The following is a 17521-nucleotide window of genomic DNA, read 5'->3' as shown; positions in this document are numbered from 1 at the left end:
ATACCCAATACCAGTATATATTTTTTAGCATATTTTTTAAACAAAATTCCAAATATATCTTTTTTAACTGCACTTTAGTTCAATGAGTAGTTCAACATGATAAATAATTACTTCAAAAGAGCTGTAATCTGAACAAATCAGAGGTGGGCAGTACTCTTATTTACTCTACTTGTACTTTTTGGAGTAACTTTCTGAAACTATATGTTTCACTTTTTTTCTTGGTTCTTCTTTAAGCTCTCGTTGGATTTGACCTGATTATTTAAGACATTTACTGAACATCAGGTCAGGTTTTCACCGTGATATTACATTTAACTTTAACCTTAACGTGTTTTGTGAACACAGGGTCCCATGAAAAAGAGGTTTAAAAAATAACTATGAAATGATTTGAACATGTTTGTTTCGCTCCGTCAGATATTATTTAGTTTTCTCACTGTTGTGTCTTTCTTTTGAAAACATGATTTAACATTTTGTTCTTCACATTACATTAAATAAATCAGATGTTACTCCCACGTAGTATTTCTACTTCAGGAATACAATTTTCAAGAATAACTTAACTCTTGCTTGAGTAACATTTTTGGCTACTTTTGGCTATTCATGTACAGGAAATATCACAAAACTGCCCAAAAAAGCATAAAACTGTGATAAAATGTGAATATATGAGTATATTTCTGTGATGTATTTTATCTGCATAATAGTGATATTTTATCTGCATCATTAGTCATAAGAGAAGAACGGGTGTGTGACAAACTGCATTTGTTTGTGAAGGGGTCGTAAAGATGGGCCAAAGAATGTTGCCCCGGGGGGGGGGAGTTGCACCCCCCTTGCAGGCTTTATCTCTACGGAAAAATACCAAGTGCCTTGATGTGAGGCTGACCAATGAGAAATGTGACCCGCCTATTCCAGAATATCTAATAAAACCAACCAGCATGGGAAAAAACAGGGTGAGACGCGGGGGTGAGACGCAGGAGGGTCAGCCAGGCTCCTTACAACGGCCTGGCTGACACAGTCCCCGCGTTTTCTCCCATGCATGCCACACAAATGTCTGATGTTTCTGTGTCGTTTCATATTCTAGGTTGAATTGTGTTCTCGATGTGTTACGGAATAGCATCGGTGTATGTCTAATTCCATGACAAAAAACAATCAAATAAAATGTTACAGTTACTCTAAAAATCCCAGCTAACTCTAAGTATAAATGTTTATTATAAAATTATTAGTGGATTAATAAAAAGTTTGACTTCATTAAACAATCGGTTATTGCCATTACTAATCAGACAACAGCTCTGCATTTTCACAAGCAGAAAAATACTTTATTAATTAGGATTTCTCTGAACACGCTCTATCAAACCACATTTTATTCATCGTTCACAGATTCAATTCAATAACTGTCTGTTTTTTTTTTTTAAGTCATCACATCTAATGGGAAAAAAGACATTATCTACTTCACCCAAAATGGAAAAGAGCGTCAGAAAAAGTGCAAATTGTCTGTGTGTTTATTATTCATTGCTCCGGGCCGTTTCTAAAATTGAAAAATTGCGAGATTAAAAATGAAATAAGGGGAATGAAAGTTGCGGCATCTCTTCTCAGCGCACGCTCTGCCGGGGAAACTTCTTGTGCGCTTGAAGTTCTGAGTCAGCTGCTTTCTTCTTGCTGGAACCAAACGGGAAATGATTAAGAGATTTGTAAAGTTAGCGATACAGTTTAAAAGTTGTTATTCTAGAAGACAATGTGTAGGAGGTGTGAAGGAAAGGTTTCGCAGGTCTTTCCTTCCTGCTGCTGTCGGACTGTATAACAAACACTGCTAGCACTGAACACGTGCAATACTGACTTAACCATGTGCAATACTGTCATATTCATGTGCAATACTGTCATATTCATGTGCAATACTGACTTAACCATGTGCAATACTGTCATATTCATGTGCAATACTGTCATATTCATGTGCAATACTGTCATATTCATGTGCAATACTGACTTAACCATGTGCAATACTGTCATATTCATGTGCAATACTGTCATATTCATGTGCAATACTGTCATATTCATGTGCAATACTGACTTAACCATGTGCCATACTGTCATATTCATGTGCAATACTGTCATATGCATGTGCAATACCGTCATATTCATGTGCAATACTGTCATATTCATGTGCAATACTGACTTAACCATGTGCAATACTGTCATATTCATGTGCAATACTGTCATATTCATGTGCAATACTGTCATATTCATGTGCAATACTGACTTAACCATGTGCAATACTGTCATATTCATGTGCAATACTGTCATATTCATGTGCAATACTGTCATATTCATGTGCAATACTGACTTAACCATGTGCAATACTGTCATATTCATGTGCAATACTGTCATATGCATGTGCAATACCGTCATATTCATGTGCAATACTGTCATATTCATGTGCAATACTGTCATATGCATGTGCAATACTGTCATATTCATGTGCAATACTGTCATATGCATGTGTATACAACTGATGAAAATAGAGTGTTTATTTCACCATTATTATTAGTATTATCTTGTCTTACGCTAGCTGTTTTTATTTTATTTTATTATTTTATTTAATCTTTATTTTTCCCCTCCATTCCTTATTAGGAAATGAGAGGTTTTGTTGTAAGAGTTTTGTTTATAAGAGTTCTTCTATTAAGTGATCTGTCCTTTTCCTCTGTATCTACCTGCGTTGCAACAATGAAATTATGTGGAAAATAAAGGAATATCTTATCTTATTATCTTAAAAGTAGCGATCCAGATATGACAGACGCTTGTGGAAACATATCCGAAGCGGCTGGTGTGCACCTGTTGCATTATGGATGTGGTCACTCAACACTGCAGCTCGTGTAACTGGACGCTCCGCTCAGAGGAAACACTCAGAGTCATTGTCTTACTGTGGAGCGGTTTGGAAGCGTTGAGCCACCGTGTCCTCCACCGCAGCTCGAATGTCCGTTTTCTGCAACACATTTACGAGTTATGGCTTGTGATGACTTGTAATTGTACTTTTATGTGACTCTCTCTTTGTGAGGGATGATAGTCCTAATAACAGGCTATTTACATGTCCCTAATGCTTTAAAAAAATCTGAATGATACAGCGCTGCATCCCTTTGGAATCATCTGCCTCCATTTATTTCATAAAGAATCTGTTGCTGTTTGTTAAAGGCATGAATACTTGTTATGACGCACCGACATTATGTAAAGAACGTCTGTAAAACAAATGTTTACACAATGTGTTTATTAGCTCGATTATTAAATGTACTGTAGCTGTACATGTAAATATGAGAGACATGTGTGGACAGCACAAGACAAATTAATACATGAGCATAAATGACCAGTAATCGTTGTGTGGGCTGTTTTTTATCTGTACCTTTACTTAACAAGGAAGTCTCATTGATATTGAGAATGTCTTATTAAAGGTGGTATGGACAATTTTTTTCAGCAATTTTTTTTATCATATTTCCTCGTGGCGTGGATAAATCATTTGTCCTGCCACGTGTCAATCATAAAACGCACCTGTCGCTCACCTGCAGCCGCGTCAGGCTCGTCCCCACGTTTCCGCGTGCCTAAGCGCATGGATCTATCATAATATAGTTCCCTCAGTGTACGGGGCAAAATGAAGACGGAGAAAGACAGTTGGAGCTGACGCAGAAGTGGACAGAAATCTACGGGAGACGAGCGATGCGATGTGATCTGTTGCGCTAATAAACAAACGCACGTGTGTGTTGTATCAGTCCACACGGGGGAGTGGCATGTGCACGGGGGAGTGGCATGTGCATGGGGGAGTGGCATGTGCACGGGGGAGTGGCATGAGCACGGGGGAGTGGCATGTGCACGGGGGAGTGGCATGAGCACGGGGGAGTGGCATGTGCACGGGGGAGTGGCATGTGCACGGGGGAGTGGCATGAGCACGGGGGAGTGGCATGAGCACGGGGGAGTGGCATGTGCACGGGGGAGTGGCATGAGCACGGGGGAGTGGCATGAGCACTTCCGCCTGCGTTCTCAAATCGCCAAAAAATCATCCATACCACCTTTAAGACTTGGCCAAAGCAGCAGCAACACAATCATCACAGAAAGTCACCAAATATGACATTACAAAACCAAATCATTACTTTTTAAAATGTGTTTAATTATCTACTAAATGACTCTACATTGGACACATAGGACAATGTTGTTGTTTCCATGTAAAAGCTCAGAGTAATTCTCTCAAAAATACTGTTTCCCTGTAATAAGATAAGATAAGATAAGATATTCCTTTATTGTCCCACATGGGGAAATTCCATTGGTGCAACGCAGGTAGATACAGAGGTAGATACAGAAGAACAGATCACTTATAGGAAGTCTGAAAAACACTTTCAGTAGAAGATCTCCTATAAATAAATAAAAACTCCCATAGACAAATAAATAAATAAATACCATTGCATGTGATCCCGACAGTAATTGCACATGAATATGTGTCACGACAGCACATAGATTGCACATGAATTCCAACAGCAATTGCACAGTTATTATAACAAGTGAAGGATTTATCATTGACATTATTACACGACTCAAACCTGAGCTCTTCCCTGAGAACGGCACATGGACTTTACCTTGATCTGCAGGTCGCTGAGTAAAGCGTCCTGGTTCAGCCTGTGGTTGTAGTGCCACGCCCAGCCCACGCCGCCCACGTAACTGTCCCGGGGCCTGTGGGGGAGCGTGTGAGGGCCGGCTCTCCACAGGTAACCCAGGTCGCCCGTGGCCTCTGTGGAGCCTCCGCCTTCCCCGATGTACCGAGGGAAGTCGCACCGCCGCGGCCTGAAGTCGCCCACGCCATCTGGGCCTGTGGGTGAGACGGGGAACTGTGGGTGAGACGGGGAACTGTGGGTGAGGCGGGGAACTGTGGGTGAGACGGGGAACTGTGGGTGAGGCGGGGAACTGTGGGTGAGACGGGGAACTGTGGGTGAGACGGGGAACTGTGGGTGAGACGGGGAACTGTGGGTGAGAAGGGGAACTGTGGGTGAGACGGGGAACTGTGGGTGAGGCGGGGAACTGTGGGTGAGGCGGGGAACTGTGGGTGAGACGGGGAACTGTGGGTGAGGCGGGGAACTGTGGGTGGGACGGGGAACTGTGGGTGAGACGGGGAACTGTGGGTGAGACGGGGAACTGTGGGTGAGGCGGGGAACTGTGGGTGAGGCGGGGAACTGTGGGTGAGACGGGGAACTGTGGGTGAGACGGGGAACTGTGGGTGAGGCGGGGAACTGTGGGTGAGACGGGGAACTGTGGGTGAGACGGGGAACTGTGGGTGAGGCGGGGAACTGTGGGTGAGGCGGGGAACTGTGGGTGAGGCGGGGAACTGTGGGTGAGGCGGGGAACTGTGGGTGGGACGGGGAACTGTGGGTGAGACGGGGAACTGTGGGTGAGACGGTGAACTGTGAGTGAGACGGGGAACTGTGGGTGAGGCGGGGAACTGTGGGTGAGACGGGGAACTGTGGGTGAGACGGGGAACTGTGGGTGGGACGGGGAACTGTGGGTGAGACGGGGAACTGTGGGTGAGACGGGGAACTGTGGGTGAGGCGGGGAACTGTGGGTGAGGCGGGGAACTGTGGGTGAGACGGGGAACTGTGGGTGAGACGGGGAACTGTGGGTGAGGCGGGGAACTGTGGGTGAGACGGGGAACTGTGGGTGAGACGGGGAACTGTGGGTGAGGCGGGGAACTGTGGGTGAGACGGGGAACTGTGGGTGAGGCGGGGAACTGTGGGTGAGGCGGGGAACTGTGGGTGGGACGGGGAACTGTGGGTGAGACGGGGAACTGTGGGTGAGACGGTGAACTGTGAGTGAGACGGGGAACTGTGGGTGAGGCGGGGAACTGTGGGTGAGACGGGGAACTGTGGGTGAGACGGGGAACTGTGGGTGAGGCGGGGAACTGTGGGTGAGGCGGGGAACTGTGGGTGAGGCGGGGAACTGTGGGTGAGGCGGGGAACTGTGGGTGAGACGGGGAACTGTGGGTGAGGCGGGGAACTGTGGGTGGGACGGGGAACTGTGGGTGAGACGGGGAACTGTGGGTGAGACGGGGAACTGTGGGTGAGGCGGGGAACTGTGGGTGAGACGGGGAACTGTGGGTGAGGCGGGGAACTGTGGGTGAGACGGGGAACTGTGGGTGAGGCGGGGAACTGTGGGTGAGACGGGGAACTGTGGGTGAGGCGGGGAACTGTGGGTGGGACGGGGAACTGTGGGTGAGACGGGGAACTGTGGGTGAGACGGTGAACTGTGAGTGAGACGGGGAACTGTGGGTGAGGCAGGGAACTGTGGGTGAGGCGGGGAACTGTGGGTGAGACGGGGAACTGTGGGTGAGACGGGGAACTGTGGGGGAGGCGGGGAACTGTGGGTGAGACGGGGAACTGTGGGTGAGGCGGGGAACTGTGGGTGAGGCGGGGAACTGTGGGTGAGGCGGGGAACTGTGGGTGGGACGGGGAACTGTGGGTGAGACGGGGAACTGTGGGTGAGACGGGGAACGGGGAACTGTGGGTGAGACGGGGAACTGTGGGTGAGACGGGGAACTGTGGGTGAGACGGGGAACTGTGGGTGGGACGGGGAACTGTGGGTGAGACGGGGAACTGTGGGTGGGACGGGGAACTGTGGGTGAGACGGGGAACTGTGGGTGAGACGGTGAACTGTGAGTGAGACGGGGAACTGTGGGTGAGGCGGGGAACTGTGGGTGAGGCGGGGAACTGTGGGTGAGACGGGGAACTGTGGGTAAGACGGGGAACTGTGGGTGAGGCGGGGAACTGTGGGTGAGGCGGGGAACTGTGGGTGAGACGGGGAACTGTGGGTGAGGCGGGGAACTGTGGGTGAGGCGGGGAACTGTGGGTGAGGCGGGGAACTGTGGGTGAGACGGGGAACTGTGGGTGAGGCGGGGAACTGTGGGTGGGACGGGGAACTGTGGGTGAGACGGGGAACTGTGGGTGAGGCGGGGAACTGTGGGTGGGACGGGGAACTGTGGGTGAGGCGGGGAACTGTGGGTGAGACGGGGAACTGTGGGTGAGACGGGGAACTGTGGGTGAGGCGGGGAACTGTGGGTGAGACGGGGAACTGTGGGTGAGACGGGGAACTGTGGGTGAGGCGGGGAACTGTGGGTGAGACGGGGAACTGTGGGTGAGGCGGGGAACTGTGGGTGAGGCGGGGAACTGTGGGTGGGACGGGGAACTGTGGGTGAGACGGGGAACTGTGGGTGAGACGGGGAACTGTGGGTGAGGCGGGGAACTGTGGGTGAGACGGGGAACTGTGGGTGAGACGGGGAACTGTGGGTGAGACGGGGAACTGTGGGTGAGGCGGGGAACTGTGGGTGGGATGGGGAACTGTGGGTGAGACGGGGAACTGTGGGTGAGACGGTGAACTGTGAGTGAGACGGGGAACTGTGGGTGAGGCGGGGAACTGTGGGTGAGGCGGGGAACTGTGGGTGAGACGGGGAACTGTGGGTGAGACGGGGAACTGTGGGTGAGGCGGGGAACTGTGGGTGAGACGGGGAACTGTGGGTGAGGCGGGGAACTGTGGGTGAGGCGGGGAACTGTGGGTGAGGCGGGGAACTGTGGGTGGGACGGGGAACTGTGGGTGAGACGGGGAACTGTGGGTGAGGCGGGGAACTGTGGGTGAGGCGGGGAACTGTGGGTGAGGCGGGGAACTGTGGGTGAGACGGGGAACTGTGGGTGAGACGGGGAACTGTGGGTGAGACGGGGAACGGGGAACTGTGGGTGAGACGGGGAACTGTGGGTGAGACGGGGAACTGTGGGTGAGGCGGGGAACTGTGGGTGAGACGGGGAACTGTGGGTGGGACGGGGAACTGTGGGTGGGACGGGGAACTGTGGGTTATATTAAGATAAGATAAGATATGCCTTTAATGTCCACACATGGGGAAATTTTGATGTTGCAACGCAGTAGATACAGAGGGAAAGGACAGAAAACTTATAGGAAGTTTAAAAAACACTCTTCATAGAAGAACTCTTATAAACAAAACAAACTCTTATTAACAAAACTCCTGTAAACAGGTCCTCTCATATCTTAATAGGGAATGGAGGGAAGAAAATAAAAATAAAGATTAAATTAAATAATAAACATAATAATAAAATAGCTGGTATAAGACAAATAATACTAATAATAATGGTAAGTAAACACTCTTATTTACATCAGTTTTATGCACTTGAATATGGCCTTAATTGCGTGTGAGTATGACAGTAATTGCACATGAATATGACGGTATTGCACATGGTTAAGTCAGTATTGCACATGAATATGACGGTATTGCACATGGTTAAGTCAGTATTGCACATGAATATGACGGTATTGCACATGGTTAAGTCAGTATTGCACATGGTTAAGTCTGTATTGCACATGAATATGACAGTATTGCACATGGTTTAGTCAGTATTGCACATGGTTAAGTCAGTATTGCACATGGTTAAGTCAGTATTGCACATGGTTAAGTCAGTATTGCACATGTTCAGGGCTAACAGTGCTTGTTATACAGTCTGACAGCTGCAGGAAGGAAAGACGTGTGAAAGCTTCAGTGCAGTGGAGTAATGCTCCTGCTCTACTATACTACACACAGAGTACAAATATAACTTGCACTACAGTATGTGTTGTAGTAGAAACATGATGAGAATCGTGACATAAACATCCACTGCTTTACTTTTATTTGTATATATGTTCAGCTTTATCGGCTCAGGTGTCATTTTGCAGTAAAAACGTGCTGCACATTTTCTACAGCTCATTGCGTTGAATAAAGTAATTAAAGACATGTCACTATGAGCTCAGATCCTAACACAGATCCTAACTCTAACAGCTCTAACACACACACTCTAACAGCTCTAACACACACACTCTAACAGCTCTAACACACACACTCTAACAGCTCTAACACACACTCTAACAGCTCTAACACACACTCTAACAGCTCTAACACACACTCTAACAGCTCTAACACACACTGTAACAGCTCTAACACACACACTCTAACAGCTCTAACACACACTCTAACAGCTCTAACACACACTCTAACAGCTCTAACACACACTCTAACAGCTCTAACACACACACTCTAACAGCTCTAACACACACTGTAACAGCTCTAACACACACACTCTAACAGCTCTAACACACACACTCTAATAGCTCTAACACACACTCTAACAGCTCTAACACACACACTCTAACAGCTCTAACACACACTCTAATAGCTCTAACACACACTCTAACAGCTCTAACACACACTCTAATAGCTCTAACACACACTCTAACAGCTCTAACACACACACTCTAACAGCTCTAACACACACACTCTAACAGCTCTAACACACACTCTAATAGCTCTAACACACACACTCTAACAGCTCTAACACACACTCTAACAGCTCTAACACACACTCTAACAGCTCTAACACACACTCTAACAGCTCTAACACACACACTCTAACAGCTCTAACACACACTCTAACAGCTCTAACACACACTCTAACAGCTCTAACACACACACTCTAACAGCTCTAACACACACTCTAACAGCTCTAACACACACTCTAACAGCTCTAACACACACACTCTAACAGCTCTAACACACACTCTAACAGCTCTAACACACACTCTAACAGCTCTAACACACACACTCTAACAGCTCTAACACACACACTCTAACAGCTCTAACACACACTCTAACAGCTCTAACACACACACACTAACAGCCCTAACACACACTCTAACAGCTCTAACACACACACTCTAACAGCTCTAACACACACTCTAACAGCTCTAACACACACACTCTAACAGCTCTAACACACACTCTAACAGCTCTAACACACACACTCTAACAGCTCTAACACACACACTAACAGCTCTAACACACACTCTAACAGCTCTAACACACACACTCTAACAGCTCTAACACACACACTAACAGCTCTAACACACACTCTAATAGCTCTAACACACACTCTAACAGCTCTAACACACACACTCTAACAGCTCTAACACACACACTAACAGCTCTAACACACACTCTAACAGCTCTAACACACACACTCTAACAGCTCTAACACACACACTAACAGCTCTAACACACACACTAACAGCTCTAACACACACTATAACAGCTCTAACACACACACTAACAGCTCTAACACACACACTCTAACAGCTCTAACACACACTCTAACAGCTCTAACACACACACTAACAGCTCTAACACACACACTAACAGCTCTAACACACACTCTAACAGCTCTAACACACACTCTAACAGCTCTAACACACACACTAACAGCTCTAACACACACACTCTAACAGCTCTAACACACACTCTAACAGCTCTAACACACACACTAACAGCTCTAACACACACTCTAACAGCTCTAACACACACTCTAACAGCTCTAACACACACTCTAACAGCTCTAACACACACACTCTAACAGCTCTAACACACACTCTAACAGCTCTAACACACACTCTAACAGCTCTAACACACACTCTAACAGCTCTAACACACACTCTAACAGCTCTAACACACACACTCTAACAGCTCTAACACACACTCTAACAGCTCTAACACACACACTCTAACAGCTCTAACACACACTCTCTAACAGCTCTAACACACACACTAACAGCTCTAACACACACTCTAACAGCTCTAACACACACTCTAACAGCTCTAACACACACACTCTAACAGCTCTAACACACACTCTAACAGCTCTAACACACACTCTAACAGCTCTAACACACACACTCTAACAGCTCTAACACACACACACTCTAACAGCTCTAACACACACACTAACAGCTCTAACACACACACTCTAACAGCTCTAACACACACACTAACAGCTCTAACACACACACTCTAACAGCTCTAACACACACACTAACAGCTCTAACACACACACTAACAGCTCTAACACACACTCTAACAGCTCTAACACACACACTCTAACAGCTCTAACACACACACTAACAGCTCTAACACACACACTCTAACAGCTCTAACACACACTCTAACAGCTCTAACACACACACTAACAGCTCTAACACACATTCTAATAGCTCTAACACACACACTCTAACAGCTCTAACACACACACTCTAACAGCTCTAACACACACACACTAACAGCTCTAACACACACTCTAACAGCTCTAACACACACTCTAACAGCTCTAACACACACACTCTAACAGCTCTAACACACACACTCTAACAGCTCTAACACACACACTCTAACAGCTCTAACACACACTCTAACAGCTCTAACACACACTCTAACAGCTCTAACACACACTCTCTAACAGCTCTAACACACACTCTAACAGCTCTAACACACACACTCTAACAGCTCTAACACACACTCTAACAGCTCTAACACACACTCTAATAGCTCTAACACACACTCTAACAGCTCTAACACACACTCTAACAGCTCTAACACACACACTCTAACAGCTCTAACACACACACTCTAACAGCTCTAACACACACTCTAACAGCTCTAACACACACACTAACAGCTCTAACACACACTCTAACAGCTCTAACACACACACTCTAACAGCTCTAACACACACACTCTAACAGCTCTAACACACACACTCTAACAGCTCTAACACACACTCTAACAGCTCTAACACACACTCTAACAGCTCTAACACACACACTCTAACAGCTCTAACACACACTCTAACAGCTCTAACACACACACTCTAACAGCTCTAACACACACACTCTAACAGCTCTAACACACACTCTAACAGCTCTAACACACACTCTAACAGCTCTAACACACACTCTAACAGCTCTAACACACACACTCTAACAGCTCTAACACACACTCTAACAGCTCTAACACACACACTCTAACAGCTCTAACACACACTCTAACAGCTCTAACACACACTCTAACAGCTCTAACACACACTCTAACAGCTCTAACACACACTCTAACAGCTCTAACACACACACTCTAACAGCTCTAACACACACTCTAACAGCTCTAACACACACTCCAACAGCTCTAACACACACTCCAACAGCTCTAACACACACTCTAACAGCTCTAACACACACTCTAACAGCTCTAACACACACTCTAACAGCTCTAACACACACTCTAACAGCTCTAACACACACTCTAACAGCTCTAACACACACACTCTAACAGCTCTAACACACACACTCTAACAGCTCTAACACACACACTCTAACAGCTCTAACACACACACTCTAACAGCTCTAACACACACTCTAACAGCTCTAACACACACTCTAACAGCTCTAACACACACACTCTAACAGCTCTAACACACACTCTAACAGCTCTAACACACACACTCTAACAGCTCTAACACACACACTAACAGCTCTAACACACACACTCTAACAGCTCTAACACACACTCTAACAGCTCTAACACACACTCTAACAGCTCTAACACACACACTCTAACAGCTCTAACACACACTCTAACAGCTCTAACACACACACTCTAACAGCTCTAACACACACTCTAACAGCTCTAACACACACTCTAACAGCTCTAACACACACACTCTAACAGCTCTAACACACACTCTAACAGCTCTAACACACACACTCTAACAGCTCTAACACACACACTAACAGCTCTAACACACACACTCTAACAGCTCTAACACACACTCTAACAGCTCTAACACACACTCTAACAGCTCTAACACACACTCTAACAGCTCTAACACACACACTCTAACAGCTCTAACACACACTCTAACAGCTCTAACACACACTCTAACAGCTCTAACACACACACTCTAACAGCTCTAACACACACACACTCTAACAGCTCTAACACACACACTAACAGCTCTAACACACACACTCTAACAGCTCTAACACACACACTAACAGCTCTAACACACACACTCTAACAGCTCTAACACACACACTAACAGCTCTAACACACACACTAACAGCTCTAACACACACTCTAACAGCTCTAACACACACACTCTAACAGCTCTAACACACACACTAACAGCTCTAACACACACACTCTAACAGCTCTAACACACACTCTAACAGCTCTAACACACACACTAACAGCTCTAACACACATTCTAATAGCTCTAACACACACACTCTAACAGCTCTAACACACACACTCTAACAGCTCTAACACACACACACTAACAGCTCTAACACACACTCTAACAGCTCTAACACACACTCTAACAGCTCTAACACACACACTCTAACAGCTCTAACACACACACTCTAACAGCTCTAACACACACACTCTAACAGCTCTAACACACACTCTAACAGCTCTAACACACACTCTAACAGCTCTAACACACACTCTAACAGCTCTAACACACACACTCTAACAGCTCTAACACACACTCTAACAGCTCTAACACACACTCTAATAGCTCTAACACACACTCTAACAGCTCTAACACACACTCTAACAGCTCTAACACACACACTCTAACAGCTCTAACACACACACTCTAACAGCTCTAACACACACTCTAACAGCTCTAACACACACACTAACAGCTCTAACACACACTCTAACAGCTCTAACACACACACTCTAACAGCTCTAACACACACACTCTAACAGCTCTAACACACACACTCTAACAGCTCTAACACACACTCTAACAGCTCTAACACACACTCTAACAGCTCTAACACACACACTCTAACAGCTCTAACACACACTCTAACAGCTCTAACACACACACTCTAACAGCTCTAACACACACACTCTAACAGCTCTAACACACACTCTAACAGCTCTAACACACACTCTAACAGCTCTAACACACACTCTAACAGCTCTAACACACACACTCTAACAGCTCTAACACACACTCTAACAGCTCTAACACACACACTCTAACAGCTCTAACACACACTCTAACAGCTCTAACACACACTCTAACAGCTCTAACACACACTCTAACAGCTCTAACACACACTCTAACAGCTCTAACACACACACTCTAACAGCTCTAACACACACTCTAACAGCTCTAACACACACTCCAACAGCTCTAACACACACTCCAACAGCTCTAACACACACTCTAACAGCTCTAACACACACTCTAACAGCTCTAACACACACTCTAACAGCTCTAACACACACTCTAACAGCTCTAACACACACTCTAACAGCTCTAACACACACACTCTAACAGCTCTAACACACACACTCTAACAGCTCTAACACACACACTCTAACAGCTCTAACACACACACTCTAACAGCTCTAACACACACTCTAACAGCTCTAACACACACTCTAACAGCTCTAACACACACACTCTAACAGCTCTAACACACACTCTAACAGCTCTAACACACACACTCTAACAGCTCTAACACACACACTAACAGCTCTAACACACACACTCTAACAGCTCTAACACACACTCTAACAGCTCTAACACACACTCTAACAGCTCTAACACACACACTCTAACAGCTCTAACACACACTCTAACAGCTCTAACACACACACTCTAACAGCTCTAACACACACTCTAACAGCTCTAACACACACTCTAACAGCTCTAACACACACACTCTAACAGCTCTAACACACACTCTAACAGCTCTAACACACACACTCTAACAGCTCTAACACACACACTAACAGCTCTAACACACACACTCTAACAGCTCTAACACACACTCTAACAGCTCTAACACACACTCTAACAGCTCTAACACACACACTCTAACAGCTCTAACACACACACTAACAGCTCTAACACACACACTCTAACAGCTCTAACACACACTCTAACAGCTCTAACACACACTCTAACAGCTCTAACACACACACTCTAACAGCTCTAACACACACACTAACAGCTCTAACACACACACTCTAACAGCTCTAACACACTCTCTAACAGCTCTAACACACACACTCTAACAGCTCTAACACACACACTCTAACAGCTCTAACACACACTCTAACAGCTCTAACACACATACTCTAACAACTCTAACACACACTCTAACAGCTCTAACACACACACTCTAACAGCTCTAACACACACACACTAACAGCTCTAACACACACACTCTAACAGCTCTAACACACACACTCTAACAGCTCTAACACACACACTCTAACAGCTCTAACACACACACTAACAGCTCTAACACACACTCTAACAGCTCTAACACACACTCTAACAGCTCTAACACACACACTAACAGCTCTAACACACACACTCTAACAGCTCTAACACACACTCTAACAGCTCTAACACACACACTCTAACAGCTCTAACACACACACTCTAACAGCTCTAACACACACACTCTAACAGCTCTAACACACACTCTAACAGCTCTAACACACACTCTAACAGCTCTAACACACACTCTAACAGCTCTAACACACACACTCTAACAGCTCTAACACACACTCTAACAGCTCTAACACACACTCTAACAGCTCTAACACACACACTCTAACAGCTCTAACACACACTCTAACAGCTCTAACACACACACTCTAACAGCTCTAACACACACACTCTAACAGCTCTAACACACACACTCTAACAGCTCTAACACACACTCTAACAGCTCTAACACACACTCTAATAGCTCTAACACACACACTCTAACAGCTCTAACACACACTCTAACAGCTCTAACACACACTCTAACAGCTCTAACACACACTCTAACAGCTCTAACACACACACTCTAACAGCTCTAACACACACTCTAACAGCTCTAACACACACACTCTAACAGCTCTAACACACACTCTAACAGCTCTAACACACACACTCTAACAGCTCTAACACACACTCTAACAGCTCTAACACACACACTCTAACAGCTCTAACACACACACTCTAACAGCTCTAACACACACTCTAACAGCTCTAACACACACTCTAACAGCTCTAACACACACTCTAACAGCTCTAACACACACACTCTAACAGCTCTAACACACACTCTAACAGCTCTAACACACACTCTAACAGCTCTAACACACACACTAACAGCTCTAACACACACACACTAACAGCTCTAACACACACTCTAACAGCTCTAACACACACACTCTAACAGCTCTAACACACACTCTAACAGCTCTAACACACACTCTAACAGCTCTAACACACACTCTAACAGCTCTAACACACACTCTAACAGCTCTAACACACACACTCTAACAGCTCTAACACACACTCTAACAGCTCTAACACACACTCTAACAGCTCTAACACACACACTCTAACAGCTCTAACACACACTCTAACAGCTCTAACACACACTCTAACAGCTCTAACACACACACTCTAACAGCTCTAACACACACACTCTAATAGCTCTAACACACACACTCTAACAGCTCTAACACACACACTAACAGCTCTAACACACACACTCTAACAGCTCTAACACACACTCTACCAGCTCTAACACACACACTCTAACAGCTCTAACACACACTCTAACAGCTCTAACACACACTCTAACAGCTCTAACACACACTCTAACAGCTCTAACACACACACTCTAACAGCTCTAACACACACTCTAACAGCTCTAACACACACTCTAACAGCTCTAACACACACACTCTAACAGCTCTAACACACACTCTAACAGCTCTAACACACACACTAACAGCTCTAACACACACTCTAACAGCTCTAACACACACTCTAACAGCTCTAACACACACTCTAACAGCTCTAACACACACTCTAACAGCTCTAACACACACACTCTAACAGCTCTAACACACACTCTAACAGCTCTAACACACACTCTAACAGCTCTAACACACACTCTAACAGCTCTAACACACACTCTAACAGCTCTAACACACACTCTAACAGCTCTAACACACACTCTAACAGCTCTAACACACACACTCTAACAGCTCTAACACACACTCTAACAGCTCTAACACACACACTCTAACAGCTCTAACACACACTCTAACAGCTCTAACACACACACTCTAACAGCTCTAACACACACTCTAACAGCTCTAACACACACTCTAACAGCTCTAACACACACTCTAACAGCTCTAACACACACTCTAACAGCTCTAACACACACTCTAACAGCTCTAACACACACTCTAACAGCTCTAACACACACACTCTAACAGCTCTAACACACACTCTAACAGCTCTAACACACACACTCTAACAGCTCTAACACACACACTCTAACAGCTCTAACACACACTCTAACAGCTCTAACACACACACTCTAACAGCTCTAACACACACTCTAACAGCTCTAACACACACTCTAACAGCTCTAACACACACTCTAACAGCTCTAACACACACTCTAACAGCTCTAACACACACTCTAACAGCTCTAACACACACACTCTAACAGCTCTAACACACACTCTAACAGCTCTAACACACACTCTAACAGCTCTAACACACACTCTAACAGCTCTAACACACACTCTAACAGCTCTAAC

At 45.6% G+C, this 17521-nt stretch overlaps 1 protein-coding gene across 1 annotated transcript in view; it reads right to left on the bottom strand.

The window, feature by feature from the left end:
* Positions 1 to 1580: 1580 nt before the first annotated feature.
* LOC140355604 (protein SPMIP2) overlaps positions 1581 to 17521 on the bottom strand; it is a 26471-nt gene continuing 10530 nt past the window's right edge. Inside the window, exons 3-5 of the mRNA XM_072440270.1 lie at positions 4602 to 4831; positions 2907 to 2968; positions 1581 to 1647 (exon numbers count right to left, since the gene is read on the bottom strand). Of these exons, the coding sequence (XP_072296371.1) occupies positions 1581 to 1647; positions 2907 to 2968; positions 4602 to 4831 (359 nt within the window). The remainder of the gene's footprint in view (positions 1648 to 2906; positions 2969 to 4601; positions 4832 to 17521) is intronic.

Source organism: Eucyclogobius newberryi, unplaced genomic scaffold (assembly GCF_026437365.1).
Source record: "Eucyclogobius newberryi isolate DKJ021-1_F unplaced genomic scaffold, fEucNew1.0.hap1 SCAF_119, whole genome shotgun sequence".
Taxonomy (NCBI): Eukaryota; Metazoa; Chordata; class Actinopteri; order Gobiiformes; family Gobiidae; genus Eucyclogobius; species Eucyclogobius newberryi.
The sequence above is the reverse complement of the archived record's forward strand: the minus strand, read 5'-3'. Positions and strand labels throughout refer to the sequence as shown.